The sequence below is a fragment of the Bos mutus genome, chromosome 9 (assembly GCF_027580195.1).
Source record: "Bos mutus isolate GX-2022 chromosome 9, NWIPB_WYAK_1.1, whole genome shotgun sequence".
NCBI lineage: Eukaryota > Metazoa > Chordata > Mammalia > Artiodactyla > Bovidae > Bos > Bos mutus.
The window spans coordinates 100,251,373-100,268,730 of NC_091625.1; the positions used below are offsets into that span (position 1 = coordinate 100,251,373).

Consider the following 17,358-nt stretch of genomic DNA (forward strand, 5'->3'; position numbering starts at 1 on the left):
CAGGCCATGAGGAGAATGAATACATAGGGTCAGCTGGTTTTCAGCAAAAGTACAAGGCAAGACCTCAGGGAAAGAAGAGTCTGCACCACTCAGGGGGCTGACCAACCGGGCACCTGGATGCAGACAAACAAGTAAGTGCTGATCCTCATCTTATACCACATGCAACAGCTTACTCAAGTCAGCCACAGACTTAGATGTGAAACCCGTAGAACTTCTACAAGACAACACAGGAGAAAATCATTGTCATCTTTGGTTAGACAAATCTTTCTTTGATACAATGCAGACAGCATGATCACAAAAAGAAAAAAATCATGCTAGACTTCTTCGAAATTAAGAACGCTCTTAAGAAGAAAATGTTAAGAGAATGAGGAGCCAAACACTGGGAGCAAATATTTGCAAATAATCTGGCAGATGACTTACATCTAGAATATATAAAAGGACTATCAAAACTCAGTAACAAAACCCAGAAATTACAAACAACAGGCGAATGATTGGAGCAGACACTTCACCAAAGAAGACCCAGAGATGCAAATGTGGAGAGACTGGAACGCTGCCAGTGATGCTGGGGATACTGGACGTCGGTCAGCCTGGCGGTTTCTTAAACGTCCCCCCGCCACAAAAGCCCACCAGTCTAGGCATCACTCAGGAGGAATGGAAGCACACGCCCACACACGGACTTGGGCGGCTTTATTTGTAACAGCCAAAAGCGAAATAACTCAAATTTCCATCAACAGGTGACTAAACAAACACCTCATAATATATCTATACAGCAGAATACTCAGTGATAAAGAGTGAATTATTTACACACGCAGTGTCATGGATGAGTCTAAAAAATAATTGTGCTAAGGGAAAGAAGTCAGACAGCAAGGAACACAGATTTTATGATTCCAGTCATATAAACGGGAAAATTCAAAGTAAGTCATGGAAAGTACAAGAGTGGTTGCCTGAAACGGGGGATGAAGACGGGGAGGACTGTGTGGGAACGGGTCACAGAGACTCGTGGGGATGATGGACACACCAGTCAGCAGGGGTGTGTGTGTACACTTGTCAGACTGCACACTCTAAACACATGTAGTTCATTGTATATTTATAAGCCTCAGTAAACTTCTTTTTAAAAAATGCTTGCTCCTAGTCTTTGTAAAGGTACGTGGGAATTTGTGTATTTGACACATAAATTTCAGCAAAAAGTCACATGATGATGATGGAAAATAACTGTTTTCAAAGTACTCTCTTCATGGTATGAATTTATCTGGAAAAGCAATTATCTTCTTATTCCGTGTTAATGTTTCTTGCAATTTGAAAGTTCAGATTAAATGTTTATTTCTTTGAATACGTCTTGTAAGTAACAAAACACTGTCATTTGTCATCAGAAAAACATCAGCAATTTGGAATTTCTTTTTGTGAAAGAAATATGTGTAAATAAACAATGAATTCAACAACTATTCCAAGTGCTTTGCCGCAAGTAGCAAAGCCTTTGTAGCACAAGGGAAATGAGTGGACATTGCAAAGCTGTCGTCTAACATGGTTGAGGAAAAGCTGGGTCAGGCTTAGAAGTGCAGGCTGGACACCCCTGTCCGCTCTTCTTCCCTGTAGAATAGAAGGCCCCTGTCACAGGAGACCGCACCTGGACATGACACAGCCACCTGACGGACGAGCCGGGTGAAAGCTCCATCCGTGTACACACAATCGAGAAAATGGACTTTCCCTCACAGCATTCCTTAAAAGAAGTTCTCAGATGCGCCCCCCAACCCTCAATGGACCGTCACATCCCTCCCACTCGAGACGGTACCGCAGGTTCCGGCAGGAGGGCGAACAATCAACGGGGTTTACTTGGCAGTCACTGTGAGTCAGTACCGCCTGCTCTTCAGGGCCGTTCTGGGGGAGGTGCTAGTAAAAGTAACCATATTAGGCAGCAGAACAGCACTGCCACTACAGTCGTTACCACCAGTGAGTGCCTGCTCGGCGGCAGGCAGCCTTTCAGGGCCCGTATACACCACTTTTGCAATCCTCACAAAATACTCATTTTCAGCATTTTACAAGCTTATGACCTCCGCTGAGAATAAACTACATTTTTATTTATCACTATGTATAATTTTAATAAGTTTATATTGTTCGTAAACATATAAACTGTTAATTTTAATTTTTTTAAAATTTTGTACTCAATGTAAGGCAGTAACACGAACTTTAACTTTACAGCAAAAAAAGAATTAGTTTCGGCAAATTTTATAGCTACTTGAGTCCCCGTTTTCTAAATGACCTTCAATATGAATAGTCGAAAATAACATATTACTAATAAATGATTCTGCTCTCTTCTCCCCACTGCGGACTGTTAATGAAGATGGACCACCACGCTGTGTGCTGACTTTCTACAGACTATTTGTCTGTGACAGTGAGGAGTTAAGCTGGGCTCACTGTCCAGCCCAAGGGACAGCTAGCAGAGGGGGCCGCCGTCCATTTGGATGGGGGATTAATCTCAGACACGAGGCTATGGGACAGGCACAAAGGCAGCAGGACGGCGGCCTGGAAACAGGAGCGTAACCTAGCTCGCGCCCACCACGTGGCGAGAACACAACCGCGCAATCTTACGAAGCAGCACCCCTACCTACTGGCTTTTTGCACAGACATGGGGGCGTGCGGAGGATGCGCTGACGTTACTCACATTCACAGGAGGCCTGGACTCACTTAAAGGTACACCAGCTAAGAACCAGGCTCCAGCTCACCTTTCTGGGTGGACCCTCCTCTCCTGCGCTGAGCTGCTGTGCGTCTTTAGGCAAAAGTTACTCGAGTGCTCTGCGCCCAGGTCTCCCAGGTACGGACGGTGGACACGCAGTGCCCGAGTCGGGAAGGACACGCGGTGTCCATGGGGTCTCACATGTAAGGAAGAGCACAAACTTGGGCAAGTGGCCGGCAATGACCACCTCCTCCAGCACCGCGGCCACGCCGCTGGGCTCCTGAGGGCTCAGTCTGCTGAAGAACTCTTGAGTGTCAGGGCTGTGACGGTGCGTGACGCTGCGTCCCACCTGCTGAGGATGTACCCTGGCTCCCAGGTCTGCACTCAGGATGCTCCTCGGGCGTGCGCCTGTCTGAGTGGGAGTCTGCACTCCACACAAACTGGGAAGTGCTACATGTAAAGCCCCTTCTTGGTTAGAGAGCTGGCTTTACCAGCTCGCCACTGGCTGCAGGCAATCCATAGATGCAAGGGGCTCAACCCCTGCTGAAACAAACTGGGTGCTCCTTCCCCTTCACTCAAGTCACATGCCCAACCTAACTGCCGGAATATCTGCTAAAATGCAGATTTTCAATGTGATGTCAATAGCATTAAATGATGTCAGTAATGAAGTCAGTGTGGCCCCCTAAATAAACCTAAAACGAAAAACACGGTCCACACAGGTATGGACAGGAAGCCTTGTGCTCTGTATGCAGTAGCATGAAATAGGGCTACAGCGGCGAGGGCAATGCCAGGCCCAGCGGAGGCTGTGCCCCGTGCCCTGTGTGGGACCAAAGGCCCGCCTGTGGCTGCAGGGAGGAGTTCCTGGGCTGAGGACCCTGCAGAGAGACAAGGTTACCTGGGTCTCCCGCAGGGGAAGCAATTCCAGACGGATCTGAGTAAGTAAGTAAAAATCAAGTAAGTAAAGGAATGGAGGAATGAGGAAATCCAGGAAAGAAGAGACCAACACGAGGAAAAATCAACAGATTGACGTCCCTGCTAAGAACTGAGCTGATAAAAAAGAATCGAGCGACTAAAAATACACCGTCAAAAAAATACAGCATCTGATGTGTGGCTTCCTCTGCCTGCACGTCTATTCCAGTTTATGGAGACCACGGTACCAAGATGCAGAGAAATGACTTTTTTTCCTTGACTAGCTCTGAGACGTAAGTGTTTACAAAGCTGTCTTTCTCGCGGGCGGGTGAAGGGCAGTGCGCCGAGGACTCCAGGGCCGCATCCAAAGCTGGCCGGCCACACACGTGCTGCGGGACCTTCCCTGGGTTACTTCATCCATGTATCTGTCTCTCTCACATCAAGTGGAGCTAATCACAGCCTCCCTCGGGATAGCTGTGGGACTAACGAAGGAACCGGGATCCAGGTCTTGGTCTTTACTCTAGAGGTCTATGATCTGACATCCTCCCCTGAAGAAGGCTGACAGGAAACTCTCTTGCAAAGAAACCAATCACTGGCTTACAGACACTGACACACAGTGGGAGCTCTCTGCATTTTCTTTTTTTTTGAGGAGGATGCTTGCCTCAACAAAGCCAGTGTTACTGTAAAGAAAGGCAGTACGTTGGTCTTCCCTCTGCATTGAACAGAAACAACTCCAATACCAGCTGCTCCCCAGACGGGAAGGCGTGTGGAGAGGGCAGGGCGGGGGGGCGCCCCTGAGCTGCGGGGTCAGAGGCTATCATGCTTTCTGAGTTTGGAGGCACTGTCAGAAACAATGCAGTTTTTATAAGCTCTCATGGGGAGAAGATATACTGCAGTTTAAAAAGTGGCGATTAACTCCACAGAGAGCTGACGCTGCGCCACCTGGGCTTCAACACGCACCTTCAGGTTACAACCAGGCCTGGGTCTGCTCGATTGAGGAGAGGTTTAGAGCCCGCCACCAGCGCTGACACTCTATGAAACTGTGGCACATACCCTATCTGTCATGGCAGGAGAGCAGAAACAGTTCGGTGAGTTTCAGTGTTTATAAAAAGTGACAAGTCAGTTTCACTATAAACAACTCCACTAGCTTTGCCCCAACACAAAAACAGAACGCCTGTCAACTTACTCATGACTTTTCAGAAGGAGTGTTATTTTTCTTGTTTCAGCTTTAGTATTCGGGTTGGCGTAATCGTTTGACCGTGGTTGAGTCCAGGTTTCTGATGCAACAATCACTGTTCAGGAGAGCTTTGAGCGCCCTGGGCGAGCTCTGCAACAGCACTGCTGAGCCGGCCTCACAGTGCCTACCCTGGGATGGACACAGTAAGTCCTCCAGGGCTGCACAGAAACACGGACAGATTTTAAGAAGATCAAGTTCCACCGCCTTCATTTTTACATGGACTCTACCTAAAAATGCTCTTTTCCCACCACTCATTTCAAATCACCCCTTTCTCAAGTTTCATTAGTACGAAAATCTCTTAAATCAAATACTGGTGTTAATAAGGTCTAAAAGTGGTTTCTAAAGCTTTCATAAGGTACTTGAACGTGGACCTAAATAAATTTTCAGCTGACAGATCATTAAAAACAATTTTTGATGATAGGGTTGCCATATTCTTTGGCATCTTGGCTCATGTGGAGTTCAGATTCAGAGCAATTGCTATAATAAAGCTCTTCCTGTTCCACTCATTGACTCAAGATGAAAGCAACTCTCACGGCTTCCCAAAAAGTAAAGGTGATGAGCAGAAATAAACTTGATGCTGAAATAGGGGAGCCACATTCCCAGACAGCAGTATCCCGAAGACGGAGGTGAAATAGCTGGAAGGAATTCTCTGGAGTTAGGAGGAAGTTCTGATATGCAGAGAGAGACAGAGAGAGAGAAAGCAAAGAATATTCAGGCTTATGTGTAAACTCTTCTGAAATAGTGACAACAGGGGGAAAGGACGTTTCAGTGGAGAAACCAGGCAGACGCCTCCTTCCCAGAGCCTGCCCACAGCTGGCACCGTGAACACACAGCCTGCTGAGATCTTCCTGCCGAAATGATAACCTCGAGAGAGCCATGAGGAAATACCAGACGAAACCAAAATAGAAACACCCTACAAAATAACCCGTCCGTACACTTCAAAAGGGCTTCCCTGATAGCTCAGTTGGTAAAGAATCTGCCTGAGGTGCAGGAGACCCTGGTTCGATTCCTGGGTTGGGAAGATCCACTGGAAAAGGGATAGGCTACCCACTCCAGTATTCTTAGGCTTCCCTTGTGGCTCAGCTGGTAAAGAATCCGCTAGAAATATGGGAGACCTGGATTCAACCCCTAGGTTAAGAAGATCACCTGGAGAAGGGAAAAGCCACCCACTCCAGTATTCTGGCCTGGAGAATTCCATGGACTGTATAGTCCGTGGGGTTGCAAAGAGTCGGACATGACTAAGCGACTTTCACTTTCACTACACACTTCAAAATGCCTAAGACAAAGAAGACAGAATAAGGAATGATTCTAGGTTGAATGCTAAAAAAAAAGTTAATCACTCAGTTGTGTCCAACTCTTTGCGATACCATGGACTGTAGTCTGCCTGGCTCCTCTGTCCATGGAATTCTCCAGGCAAGATGTTGGAGTGAGTGGCCATTTCTTTCTCCAGGGGATCTTCCCTACCCAGGGCTCCAACCTGGGTCTCCTGAATTGCAAGCAGATCCTTTACCAACTGAGCCACTTGGGAAGCCCCTAAGGAAGGAGACTATAGAGGTCTACAGACTTCAGTAGGGCGGGCCCTAATCCAATGAGCTATGCCCTTATAAGAAGAGGCGATTAGAACACAGACGATTACAGAGAAAAGACCACTGGAGACACACGAAGGCAGGAGGCCACAGGCCTAGAAGAAACCAAACTGCCAGTAGTCAGATCTTTAAATTCCAGCTGTCAAAACCACAGAAACATAACCTTCTGTTGTTTAAGTCACCCAGTCTGTGGTATCTGTCACAAACTGACTCACTGGAAAAGACCCTGACGCTGGGAAAGATTGAGGGCAGGAGGAGAAGGGGACGACAGAGGATGAGGTGGTTGGATGGCGTCACGGACTCGATGGGCGTGTGTTTGGGTAAACTCTGGGAGTTGGTGATGGACAGGGAGGCCTGGCGCGCTGCAGTCCAAGGGGTCACAAAGAGTCGGACACGAATGAGCGACTGAACTGAACTGAATAGTGTGTGCTCAGTTGCTCAGTCAAGTCTGACTCTGCAACCCCATGGACGATAGCCCTCCCGGCTCCTCTGTCCATGCAAATTTTCAGGCAAGAATACTGGAGCAGGTTGCTACTTCCTAGTCCAGAGGATCTTCCCCACCCAGCAATCAAACCCTTGTCTCTTGCATCTCCTGCATGGGCAGGCGGGTTCTTTACTCCTGTGCCATCTGGGAGGTCCATGACATAACATCACAGGTCAAAATCAATTTTTAACACTCCTTACACACGTTTGTTTTAGACTATTATAATTTTTTAAAAAACACTTTAAAGTATAACATATATTAGAATAAACTTTTGTGGGGTAACAGAAACACAAGTCCAAAGAGAGAAAAGAATGATACTAAGTTTTTCAGTGGTAAGAGCTTCTTATTCTATTTTTAAGTGGACTGTGCTAAGTTGCTTCAGCTGTGTACAACTCTTTGCAATCCCATGAACTGTCACCTCCCAGGCTCTTCTGTCTATGGGATTCTCCAGGCAAGAATTCTGGAGTGGGTTGCCATGCCCTCTTCCAGGGAAGTGGACTATTAATAGATGTCAAATTATTCTAATACCTGGATTCCATTGAATATATTTAAAAATTATAAAAGTCAATATTTAGCATATAGTGGAAATTATATTTCCTGCAACTTTTAAACTAAACAGATGCATTCTGTCCATATGTTTACTGATGAGGAGATATGCTGGTATAAAAAAGGTCTGAAGTCAGAAGTGTTTGACAGCTGCGCTGGCTTGTCTCCGACGGGCCAGGCGACAGTACAGCCCCCATGAGACCGCATGGGGCCGCAGGAAGAACGAGGTGCACTGCGCACAGTCACCCCTCATCGCCAGACTATTATCGTTTTGCCATTTTGTTCCGAGTCTTCTCTGCTATTTTCATTACTCACATGGCTGCTCCTATGATTTCCAAAAAGACAAATTTCTCTAAATTACTAAGGTGAGAATTCCCATGCATGTTGATTTGGCTTTACAAAAGGTTAATAAAATCTTCTCCAAGTTCAGAATTCCAGTCATGTCACTGAAGGATTACTAGAGTTCCGTTCCGTTCAGTTCAGTTCAGTCACTCAGTCGTGTCTGACTCTTCTCGACCCCATGAATCGCAGCACGCCAGGCCTCTTTGTCCATCACCAACTCCCGGAGTTCACCCAGACTCACATCCATCGAGTCAGTGATGCCATCCAGCCATCTCATCCTCTGTCGCCCCCCTTCTCCTCCTGCCCCCAATCCCTCCCAGCATCATAGTCTTTTCCAATGAGTCAACTCTTCGCATGAGGTGACCAAAGTACTGGAGTTTCAGCTTTAGCATCATTCCTTCCAAAGAAATCCCAGGGCTTACTAAAGTTCATAGAATACTAAATGTTTAACTCATTTAAAATGTAAAAGAAAGATGATACGTTCAGCTCTTTTAAAGCGAGACTTCATAAAATAAATGGAGCCTGATCTTACTGTTCAGTACACAGAGCTGAGCTGTTGTGAAGATTAAATGAATACACGGCATCGGGGGGCTCCTTGATAAAGAATCTGCCTGCCAGTGCAGGAGACGCAGGTTCAAATCCTGGGTGGAGAAGATCCCCGGGAGGAGGGCATGGCAACTCACTCCAGTATTCTTGCCTGGAGAATCCCATGGACAGAGGAGCTGGCGGGCTGCAGTCCGTGAGGTCTCAAAGAGTCAGACACAACTGAGCAACTTAGGACGCCTGCACACAGCACCAGACAAATATGTGGAGTGGCTGCCTCCCTTTTCCTCGCAGAGGAAACTGTTCTGCTTGGTGTTAAGACTCGAGTTATTACTCTCTCTCTTTTTTTTTTTTTGCACAAGAGTCTCAAGCGTGGTACGAATGGCAACCTCTAAGGGTTTGGATAACCTCCTCTACGTCGGTAGATTACACCCAAAACTACATCGGTAGTTATCAGGAAAGGGAAACCGTATACATTCACCTCATTTTTCTTTTTATCAAATTCACACCTTGAAATAAATGAAAAAATCAGTTTTCTTTTCTTTGTTTCCTTCCAAGGAATTTTAAGGTATTTCCTAAGATATGCATAACCAGGAATCACTCTTTTGGGTTTATAAAGGAAATGGGGGGGAACACTTTCCAAGTTTATAAAATTTAACACCAAGTAGTAAAAACGTCATGACTTACGTTGGCACAGTGTAAGGCTAAAGCACAGAAGACAGCAAACATCTTGAAGTTGTTCTCGTCCGTCTTGGAGAAGGCGCTGCCGCTGAGCTTGTTGACCATCTGCACCACGCCGATGACGCTGCCGCGGCTGACGATCGGCATGCACAGGATGTTTCGGGTCGTGTAGCCCGTGTACAAGTCCACCTCTCTGCACCCGCGGCGGGGGCCAGACGGCAGCACAAGAGACAGCACAGGCAGGAGAGAGCAAACCACGAACCATCACACACTCGGCCCAGTTCCGCTTCTCCCACAGTTAACCGCAACGGAACTGCTAGCTTCTAAACTCAAAGACAGCGGGGACACATGCAAGTGGTTTTTAATAAAACCTTTTTGAAAATATTCTAACCCAGTTCTGCTTTCAAGAGAGTTTTTCAGAACCATCTCCAGGAGGTGTTCAGCTTCTCATTTGGTTCTAATGAGAAGCATCCCGTATCACAAACTACATCCCACATCCCACATCATAAAGTACATGCAAACTGTGGAATTGGAGGAAAAGTCTAATACATTTGGTAAAAATGATCTGTTTGTTTGCACTTGGCCGGGTTTATGAGAGCCGTAAATTTCCTGAACAAACTTAAATGGGACTCCTCACTGTAACAATTTAGAGCAGGGTCAGCCATCCACAGACTGTGTACACACCGGCGCCCTCCAGTTTTGTAAACAGTGTAAATGGGACACAACCACACCATTCCTTGACGGAGTCCCACTGCCCCACAACAGAGCTGTGACGCAGATGCTGTGGCCGACAAAGCCAAAAATACCTATTGTCTGATTCTTCAAAGAAGAGATTTGCTGACTCCTGATTTAGGGGAAATAGTTTCAAAACGGTTTTTGAAAATAGGAGTCATTCCATAGGAGCAATTTTACAACTACAGGCAATGAGTTAGACGGTAGCCTTCTCTGATGGGTCTCTCTCACCTGCTGCCGCTGCTGCTAAGTCGCTTCAGTCGTGTCTGACTTTGTGCGACCCCAGAGACAGCAGCCCACCAGGCTCCCCCGTCCCTGGGATTCTCCAGGCAAGAACACTGCAGTGGGTTGCCATTTCCTTCTCCAATGCATGAAAGTGAAAAGGGAAAGTGAAGTCGCTCAGTCGGGCCCAACTGTTAGCGACCCCATGGACTGCAGCCCACCAGGCTCCTCCGTCCATGGGATTTGCCAGGCAAGAGTACTGGAGTGGGGTGCCATCGCCTTCTCCTCTCTCTCACCTACAGCGACGGTTTTGAGATTCACCCATGTTGCACTATCAGCAGCTCAGCCCTTTTGTTTGCTGAGTGTATTCTATGGTGTGGATATGTGTGTGTGTGTGTGTGTGTGTGTGTGTGTGTGTGTTCAGTTGTTCAGTCATGTCTGACTCTTTGTGACCTCATGGATTGTAACCCTCCAGGCTCCTCTGTCGGTGGGATTTCCCAGGCAAGAATACTGGAGTGGACACCCATTCACTTCTCCAGGGAATCTTTCCGACCCAAGGATCTAACGTGTGCCTCCTGCGCCGGCAGGCGGGTTCTCACCACTAAGCCGCTGCAGAAGCTCAGAGTATGGACACATCACACGTTCTTGACCCCTTCACCAGTTGATGGACATTATTTGTTAACTGCCAGTTTGGGGCAATTATGAATAATGCTGCCCTCAAGATTTGTTTACAAGTCTTTGTGTGGACAGGTGCTATTTTTCTTGGAGTGTTACCCAGAAGTGGAGCTGAACGAGGGCTGTGTGTGCTGAACTTTATAAGACACTGTGAATCTACTCTCCAAGGTGGTTGCGCAAACATACACTCCCACTTGCAAGGTATGAGCATCCACGTTTCTCCATATTCTTGCCAACGCTTGCTAGCATCACTTTTTAAAAATTTTAACCATTCAAGCTTGTATGTAACAGGATTTCATAGTCAACTAAATTTACATTTCCCTTAGATCAAATATCTTTCATCTGTTTAATGGCCATTCATCGATCTTATTTTGTGAAGCATCTGTTAAAATCTTGTGTCCTACTTATTAAATTGGGTTATCTTGGAAGTTTTTTTAATATATATGCTAGATACAAATATTTTGCCAGATATATATTTTGCAAATTGTTCTCACAATCTGTTGCTTGCTTTTTCATGTTATTTAAAAAGCTTTTATATAAGGATATATAAATATTTTCAATATTTAAGTACTAAAATGACAAGTTGGCTTTTTTAAGACAAAAATTGAGATTTTCAGCACACTCAATTCATTGAAAAAATATGTTACCAGGATGCAGGTCTGTTTATATAAAAGTTACGCAAATATGACATTAATCAAACACCTGAAAAACTTCCCACTGCTTATGCTGTTTAACTGTCCCCTAAAGGAAACCCGATTGTGAACGCACAGAACACTGCTGCCAAAATAGGTGAACCATTACCTTCAACTTTCAGGGTGTCAACCTTGAGACTTTCAACTTCGAAAGTTTTTTAAATCAAATTACATAAATTGGTTTCTAGTTCTCCAAAGTAACTCAAAACAAAACTTTATTAGCAATCCTAACATCCAATAAAGTCTGCAACTGACTGAGCTCCTACTTTGTGTCATGTGAAGTTGCCAGGCCTTTTCTGAATATTTTCTCTAATTATAAAATAAAAAAAGAAAAACCTACAAAATAGGTATTACTGTGCCCATTTTAAAGATGAGAAAACAACTGAGGCTGTGACAGATTCAGTCACTCGCTTCGGGTCACTGTAAAGGTGACGAAGGACAGAACCAGGATTCAAAATACTTTCATCACTACGTGTTACAGCCTTTAAGATACAGTTTGCTAAAGAATATGCTTAGGACAAAATGATGACACTATAATGAAAAAAATTTTATAAATTTAACTCTTGCTTTTTAGTTTTCCTTAAAACACTTTAAACTCCTGTAGCTGGAGACAGGGGCTTCCCAGGCGGCACTAGTGGTAAAGAATCCGCCTGCCAGCGCAGGAGATGTCACTTTGATCCCTGGGTAGGGAAGTTCCCCTGGGGGAGAACATGGCAGCCCATTCCAGTACTCTTGTCTGGAGAATCCCATGGACAGAGGAGCCTGGCAGGCTATAGTCCATGGGGTCACAAAGTCAGACACGAGTGAAGCGACTTTGCACACTCGTATGCACAGCTGGACCCACTCCAGTGTTCTTGCCTGGAGAATCCCAGGGACGAGGGAGCCTGGTGGGCTGCCGTCTGTGGGGTCACACAGAGTCGGACACGACTGAAGTGACTTAGCAGCAGTAGCAGCAGCATGCACAGCTAGAGACAATCAATGGTTTAGAATCCATCATTTTTTATAAAGATCTGAAAACACTGACTACTGATAATAAGTTGGTTCAAAGAAAGTGTAACAGCAGCAAAGAGGAAAAACTGACTGAGCTGGGACGTGGAGAGCTGGGGCCCTACCGCAGAGGCTTCGGCTGAGCTGGACGGGAAAGGAGGAGCACTGGAGCACAGGAGGCCGCCTCACCTGTTGAAGCGCGGGTCTGCGTAGGCATCTGGGATGTTCAGAACTTCCCCGGTCCTTGCTACCTGGCCAGCGATCCCCTTCTCGATTGAAAACCTGCACACACAGAAGAGAGGAGCACGCAGATGTTGCAGAAGAACTTGAGACACGTCACTGCCAACAAACACTGAATAAAAAAGATTTCTATTGTAAATGCTTGTATTGCTATAAAATGTATAAAGGTGAAGCAGAAAAACACTGCATGGTAATCACTTGAAGACCTTACAAGACTTAATTCATAATGTATTAAATTATGCTGAATCACAAACTGAAATTGAAAAATTAACTAGCCTTCTCCTTCATTGATCAATAATAATCCTTTAGATTTGCAAAATACCTTATAATTTACAAGATGTTTCAACATGAGTTTTTTAAAATAATTCTTCCTGTGAGCTGAGACCCATATGGGTTCAGTAACTTGCCAATATATTTAAAATATGAGTGGCACAGCAAAAACAAGAATGCAGGTCAACACCAGTACACTTTCCACCACACATGTAACCAGACCCACAGGTTATACGGTCCTGAGATGCAGGACCTCAACTTTAAGGCCTCTGCAATGTAAGCACTATACCAAGGTAAAACACTTTACAACTTCCGGTATCTTCACTTCTCTAATTCGTTAAATTTAAAAACAGCCAAAATACAGGCATTATCTGATTACACTTGGATATATTTTGATATCTAATATCAGTCATTTCTTTTATATATAAATATATTCTCATATTTACAAATAGTTTTCTCATTATAATATTATAATAATACATGCTCTCATTCAAAACATAGTTAAGGTATCTATAATCACAATAGCTGCATGTTTCAGTAGCTGAAAAATAGCTTTCACAATATTACATTTTCAACATTATAGAAAATTATCATTCTTGAAATAAAGCTCCACCCTATGGATTTCCCTAAGGAAAATTCAAAAGAGAATTGACACCAAAGAGAATTAACTTTTCTTAAAACACCAACAAGTGAACCCAGCACTGTACTACGTAAAACGGAGGTTGTCTCTGCCCCATTTTCTTGTGCTTTGACCAACGTGAGCACGACACGTCGGGCGGCCGTGAGCAGAGTACCAGAGCCCGTTCCACGGTTTATTCTTGATTTTCTTGGTCTGAGGGTAGCTCAGGGTGGTCTCTATCTCGGATCAGTGGAAACATAACTGAGGGGCATGCCCTTAGGTAAGTGGCTGGCATTGACTGCTCAGCCCAGAGTTACAGCCCACCACACCCGCTGCCTGTTCTGCCAGGGCTTGTAAGCGCAGGCTCCCAGTTAAAGTCTTCAAAATGAGGCCAATGCCGGCCCTGCGAGGAGCTCTCAGACCTTCAGCAGGAGAAGTGACTTTACCTAAATGACTATATCGAGACGAATCTACTGAGCTCTAAACAAACAAACGAACTTTTTTTTTTTTCAAAAACCTAGACAGCGCCTGCAGTCAGTGTCCTGTGAGTATGGAATCTTAGCATCCCGGGACCACAGAAGGGGAAGCACCCCGTGGTGGGCGGCAGTGTGCGCACATGCCAGGCTCCCTGTGTGCAGACAGACGGCCCAGATGAAGAGCCAGTCCTGTTAATAAGGGACACGGTACGTTAGAGTACCTTGTGGAAAAGTAGTTAAGCATCATACATATGTATAAAACAGAAGAAATGCGAATGTCTAAAAAAGACAGCTTCTGAGTGCTCAGCTTGACGCAGTACTAGTTCCGTGACAGTGCTCCACGTAGGTGCCCCAATGGTGGGAGGACTCAGCCACCAGCCAAAGGCCGTGCTGCTCGCGTAAGTGACAGCAGTGGCCACTGACAGATCCAAGGACTCTTTAGCTTCAGGACGCAGCACAAGTGCTCTGCGATCGGTTAAACCGGCTGCTGGGCTGCAGGATAATGTGTTGAAGTTAGGGAATATACCGGGTCAGTTTTCACTGCGATCCGGACTTGCAGGCAGCTCTGTAGGTTGCGGGGGGGAGGGGACGAAATTGTCTGAGTACACCTGCTCCTAGACACAGGAGGCCCTGCAGACTCCAGGTGGGGCGCACCTTTACCTACCTGGGAGCACTAGTAACTTTTTCCAACATGATTTCCAAAAGGACCGCCTCCGGAAGACGGCATTTCCAGGAGTGGCGCTAAAGCTTCCTAGGCGCGGTTTCGCTGGCACTGCAATGTCATGCCCACAAGCACTACCTTCAGGAGGCGGGTCCTGGTGGGAATGATATCACAGTATGACAAGTGCTGTCCGCACGCCTGTGAAGAGGCACAGACAAGTGGGCGGCGGAGCACCTGCCCGGCTGCCGCCACAGCGACCACACGCTACTGCGCGCTGTACCTGATCTCCTTGGTCTTCTTGAAGACGGGCTTTCCTTCCTTTTCCTCTCCAATATCAAAAAGGTCTGAATATAACTCCTTGTTCTTATGGTCTACCTGGAAAAGGGCACAACGGTCGGCATTCACCAGGTTTTTTGCATATATCTACAGACAAACGAGAAAACGAGAGTCAGCCGGTGAGAGATGCAAAGAGGTTGCAGGTAAATGTTATCAGAAATAAATATGAATTGCGGCTGTTCTAGACTGGAACAGGGTGGGAAATGAGCATTATGATTAGATAAATACAGGCATATAAGGACGAAACTAATTCTATGGCACTGGCCATGTGCGCACACCAGCAAGCTGCTCTGCATCCTGGCTGTGGTGCCAGGGGCGGGAGCAGGTACCGGCCTCACTCCCTGAGAACCCGCCACCCTGGCTCCTCTTCCGGAACCTCCCAGGCCTCCCTGGTGCCCTCGTCCGAGTCTCAAATCAGCTCAAAGGCCAGCATCTATTCCAATGGTGGGTGTTTATGAAACACCAGTTGTAAAAAAAATACGAAATATAACCTCTAACGAGACTCTGAGTATTCATATTTACATTAGCTACACTTTATTTTTTACACTAACAATAATGTGCAACAATTAGTAAGTGTTTACTATGTGCCAGTTTTTCGGTACTTATGTGCACTAATTCACTTAACCCTCACTAACATTTTGCACGCCAGAAGACCAAGGCACGGAAAGGCAACCTGCCTACTACCACACGGCTCGCAGATGGTGGATCTGGCACGTGAACTCACACGAGCTGCTTCCATGGCCTAAGCTCTTGAAACAAGTATGCTTTACTCTTTCTGAATGGAAAACTGTATTAATATAGCCATTCATTTGTCCATCAGTTCCCTTCAACGAGTATTTCTCTAATGCCTAACACTTCTCACTGTCCCCACTTGGCTGGGATTACAGCGATGTCACAAAAATTGTATTTACATATATTCAGAATTCTGGCAACATCAACCCTTTCGATGACGGACATGAAATGACTGCTCGAGAAGAACCATCACAAAGTCTATGCTAAAGGTTGCTAGGCCACCTTGTGGCCAGAGGAAAAATATATCATCTCATGTAAAAACACCTTGGAAATTTCACAGAAAGAAATCAGAGTGGTTTAGGGACCTGTTCTTCCTCATCTTCTGTCTTTGTCTTCCCTGCTGTTAGAAGCTGTACGCACTCACCCAACAAACACTGGATGTGCCTTATGTACCGTGACCAAGTACCCTGGGCATCGTGAATGTCAACTCCCAGGGGACTTCTCTCCTCCACTAGCTGACTCATGAGTTCCAGGGCAGTAGAAACTGCTTCCTTTCCTCCACAGTATCCCAAATGCCCAGAACCAGGCTTAGAGAAAGGTCAGCTAACGTCCACAGGTCATGTAAACCCACCCCGCTTGCTAACAAGGTTCACTGGGACGGAACCACACTTTATGAATGGCTCACGGCTGCTGTATCGGCCGCCTGGAATAGCTGTAGGCGACGATGGCCCACGAGGCAAAAGCTTTACTATTGGCCCTTCATAATAAGTTTGCCAGCCCTCAGGTTAGAACATACCAGATACCTCTATAACCTAGCAACTCTCAATAAACACTTGAGGAGGAGGAACAACATACAGGAAGGAAGGCTCAGGAGATCTTGAACTATTAAATGACAACAATGCCCTGAACTGCTGGATCATACAGTGAAATCCGCACCCTTAGTGGCCATGTTGGTTGCCTAACACTCTGGCACATATTTATGTCAATAGTTGTAAACATCTGGATGAAATGGACACTTTTCTAGAAAAAGAAAATGAATTTGGAAGAGAAATATCTGAATGAAATCAGAATAAACAGACAACTGAAATACTGTAAAAAAAATTATCCTCATAAAAGGCATCAGGCCCAAATAATTTCAAATACAAATCATTTAAGAATTTTCAAAAATAAAGTCTCATCTAATTTAAACTAGTGTAAGTTCAGGCAGATGCCTGGGTCAGGAAGACCCCTGGAGAAGGAAATGGCAACCCACTCCAGTACTCTTGTCTGGGAAATCCCATGGACTGAGGAGCCTGGTGGACTATAGTCCATGGAGTTGCAAAGAGTCAGACACGGCTAAGCAAGCAACACACACACCCAAGTTCAGACAAAACAAAACTTCTCTAGTTACTTTTACAACCCTTGCTATGTCATTGATACTGAAAACTGACAAAGATACTATAGAAAAGAAAATCATAGACCAATTTACCTTGGAAAAAGAAGAAAAATTATAATAAAAATATCAGCAAGTCAAACTTGAGGATAATATTTTAAAATTTTCAATAATTTAAAATTACACTTTACTCACAACTTCCAGTATTGGAAAGTCTATTATTATACCTCATAAAGCAATGAAAAAAAGGAGAAAAATCACATGGCTATTACCATGGCTGCCAAAAAATACATGTAACAAAATTCAGTACTTATGATAAAAATTTTTTAAATAGAAATTTTGTGG

At 45.3% G+C, this 17,358-nt stretch overlaps 1 protein-coding gene across 2 annotated transcripts in view; it reads right to left on the bottom strand.

The window, feature by feature from the left end:
• Positions 1-17,358, bottom strand: part of PDE10A (phosphodiesterase 10A) — a 267,312-nt gene that overhangs the window by 40,068 nt on the left and 209,886 nt on the right. For both annotated transcript variants that reach the window (XM_070377011.1, XM_070377012.1), the window contains exons 11-13: positions 14,854-14,996; positions 12,497-12,589; positions 9,006-9,192 (exon numbers count right to left, since the gene is read on the bottom strand). In XM_070377011.1, the coding sequence (XP_070233112.1) occupies positions 9,006-9,192; positions 12,497-12,589; positions 14,854-14,996 (423 nt within the window). The remainder of the gene's footprint in view (positions 1-9,005; positions 9,193-12,496; positions 12,590-14,853; positions 14,997-17,358) is intronic.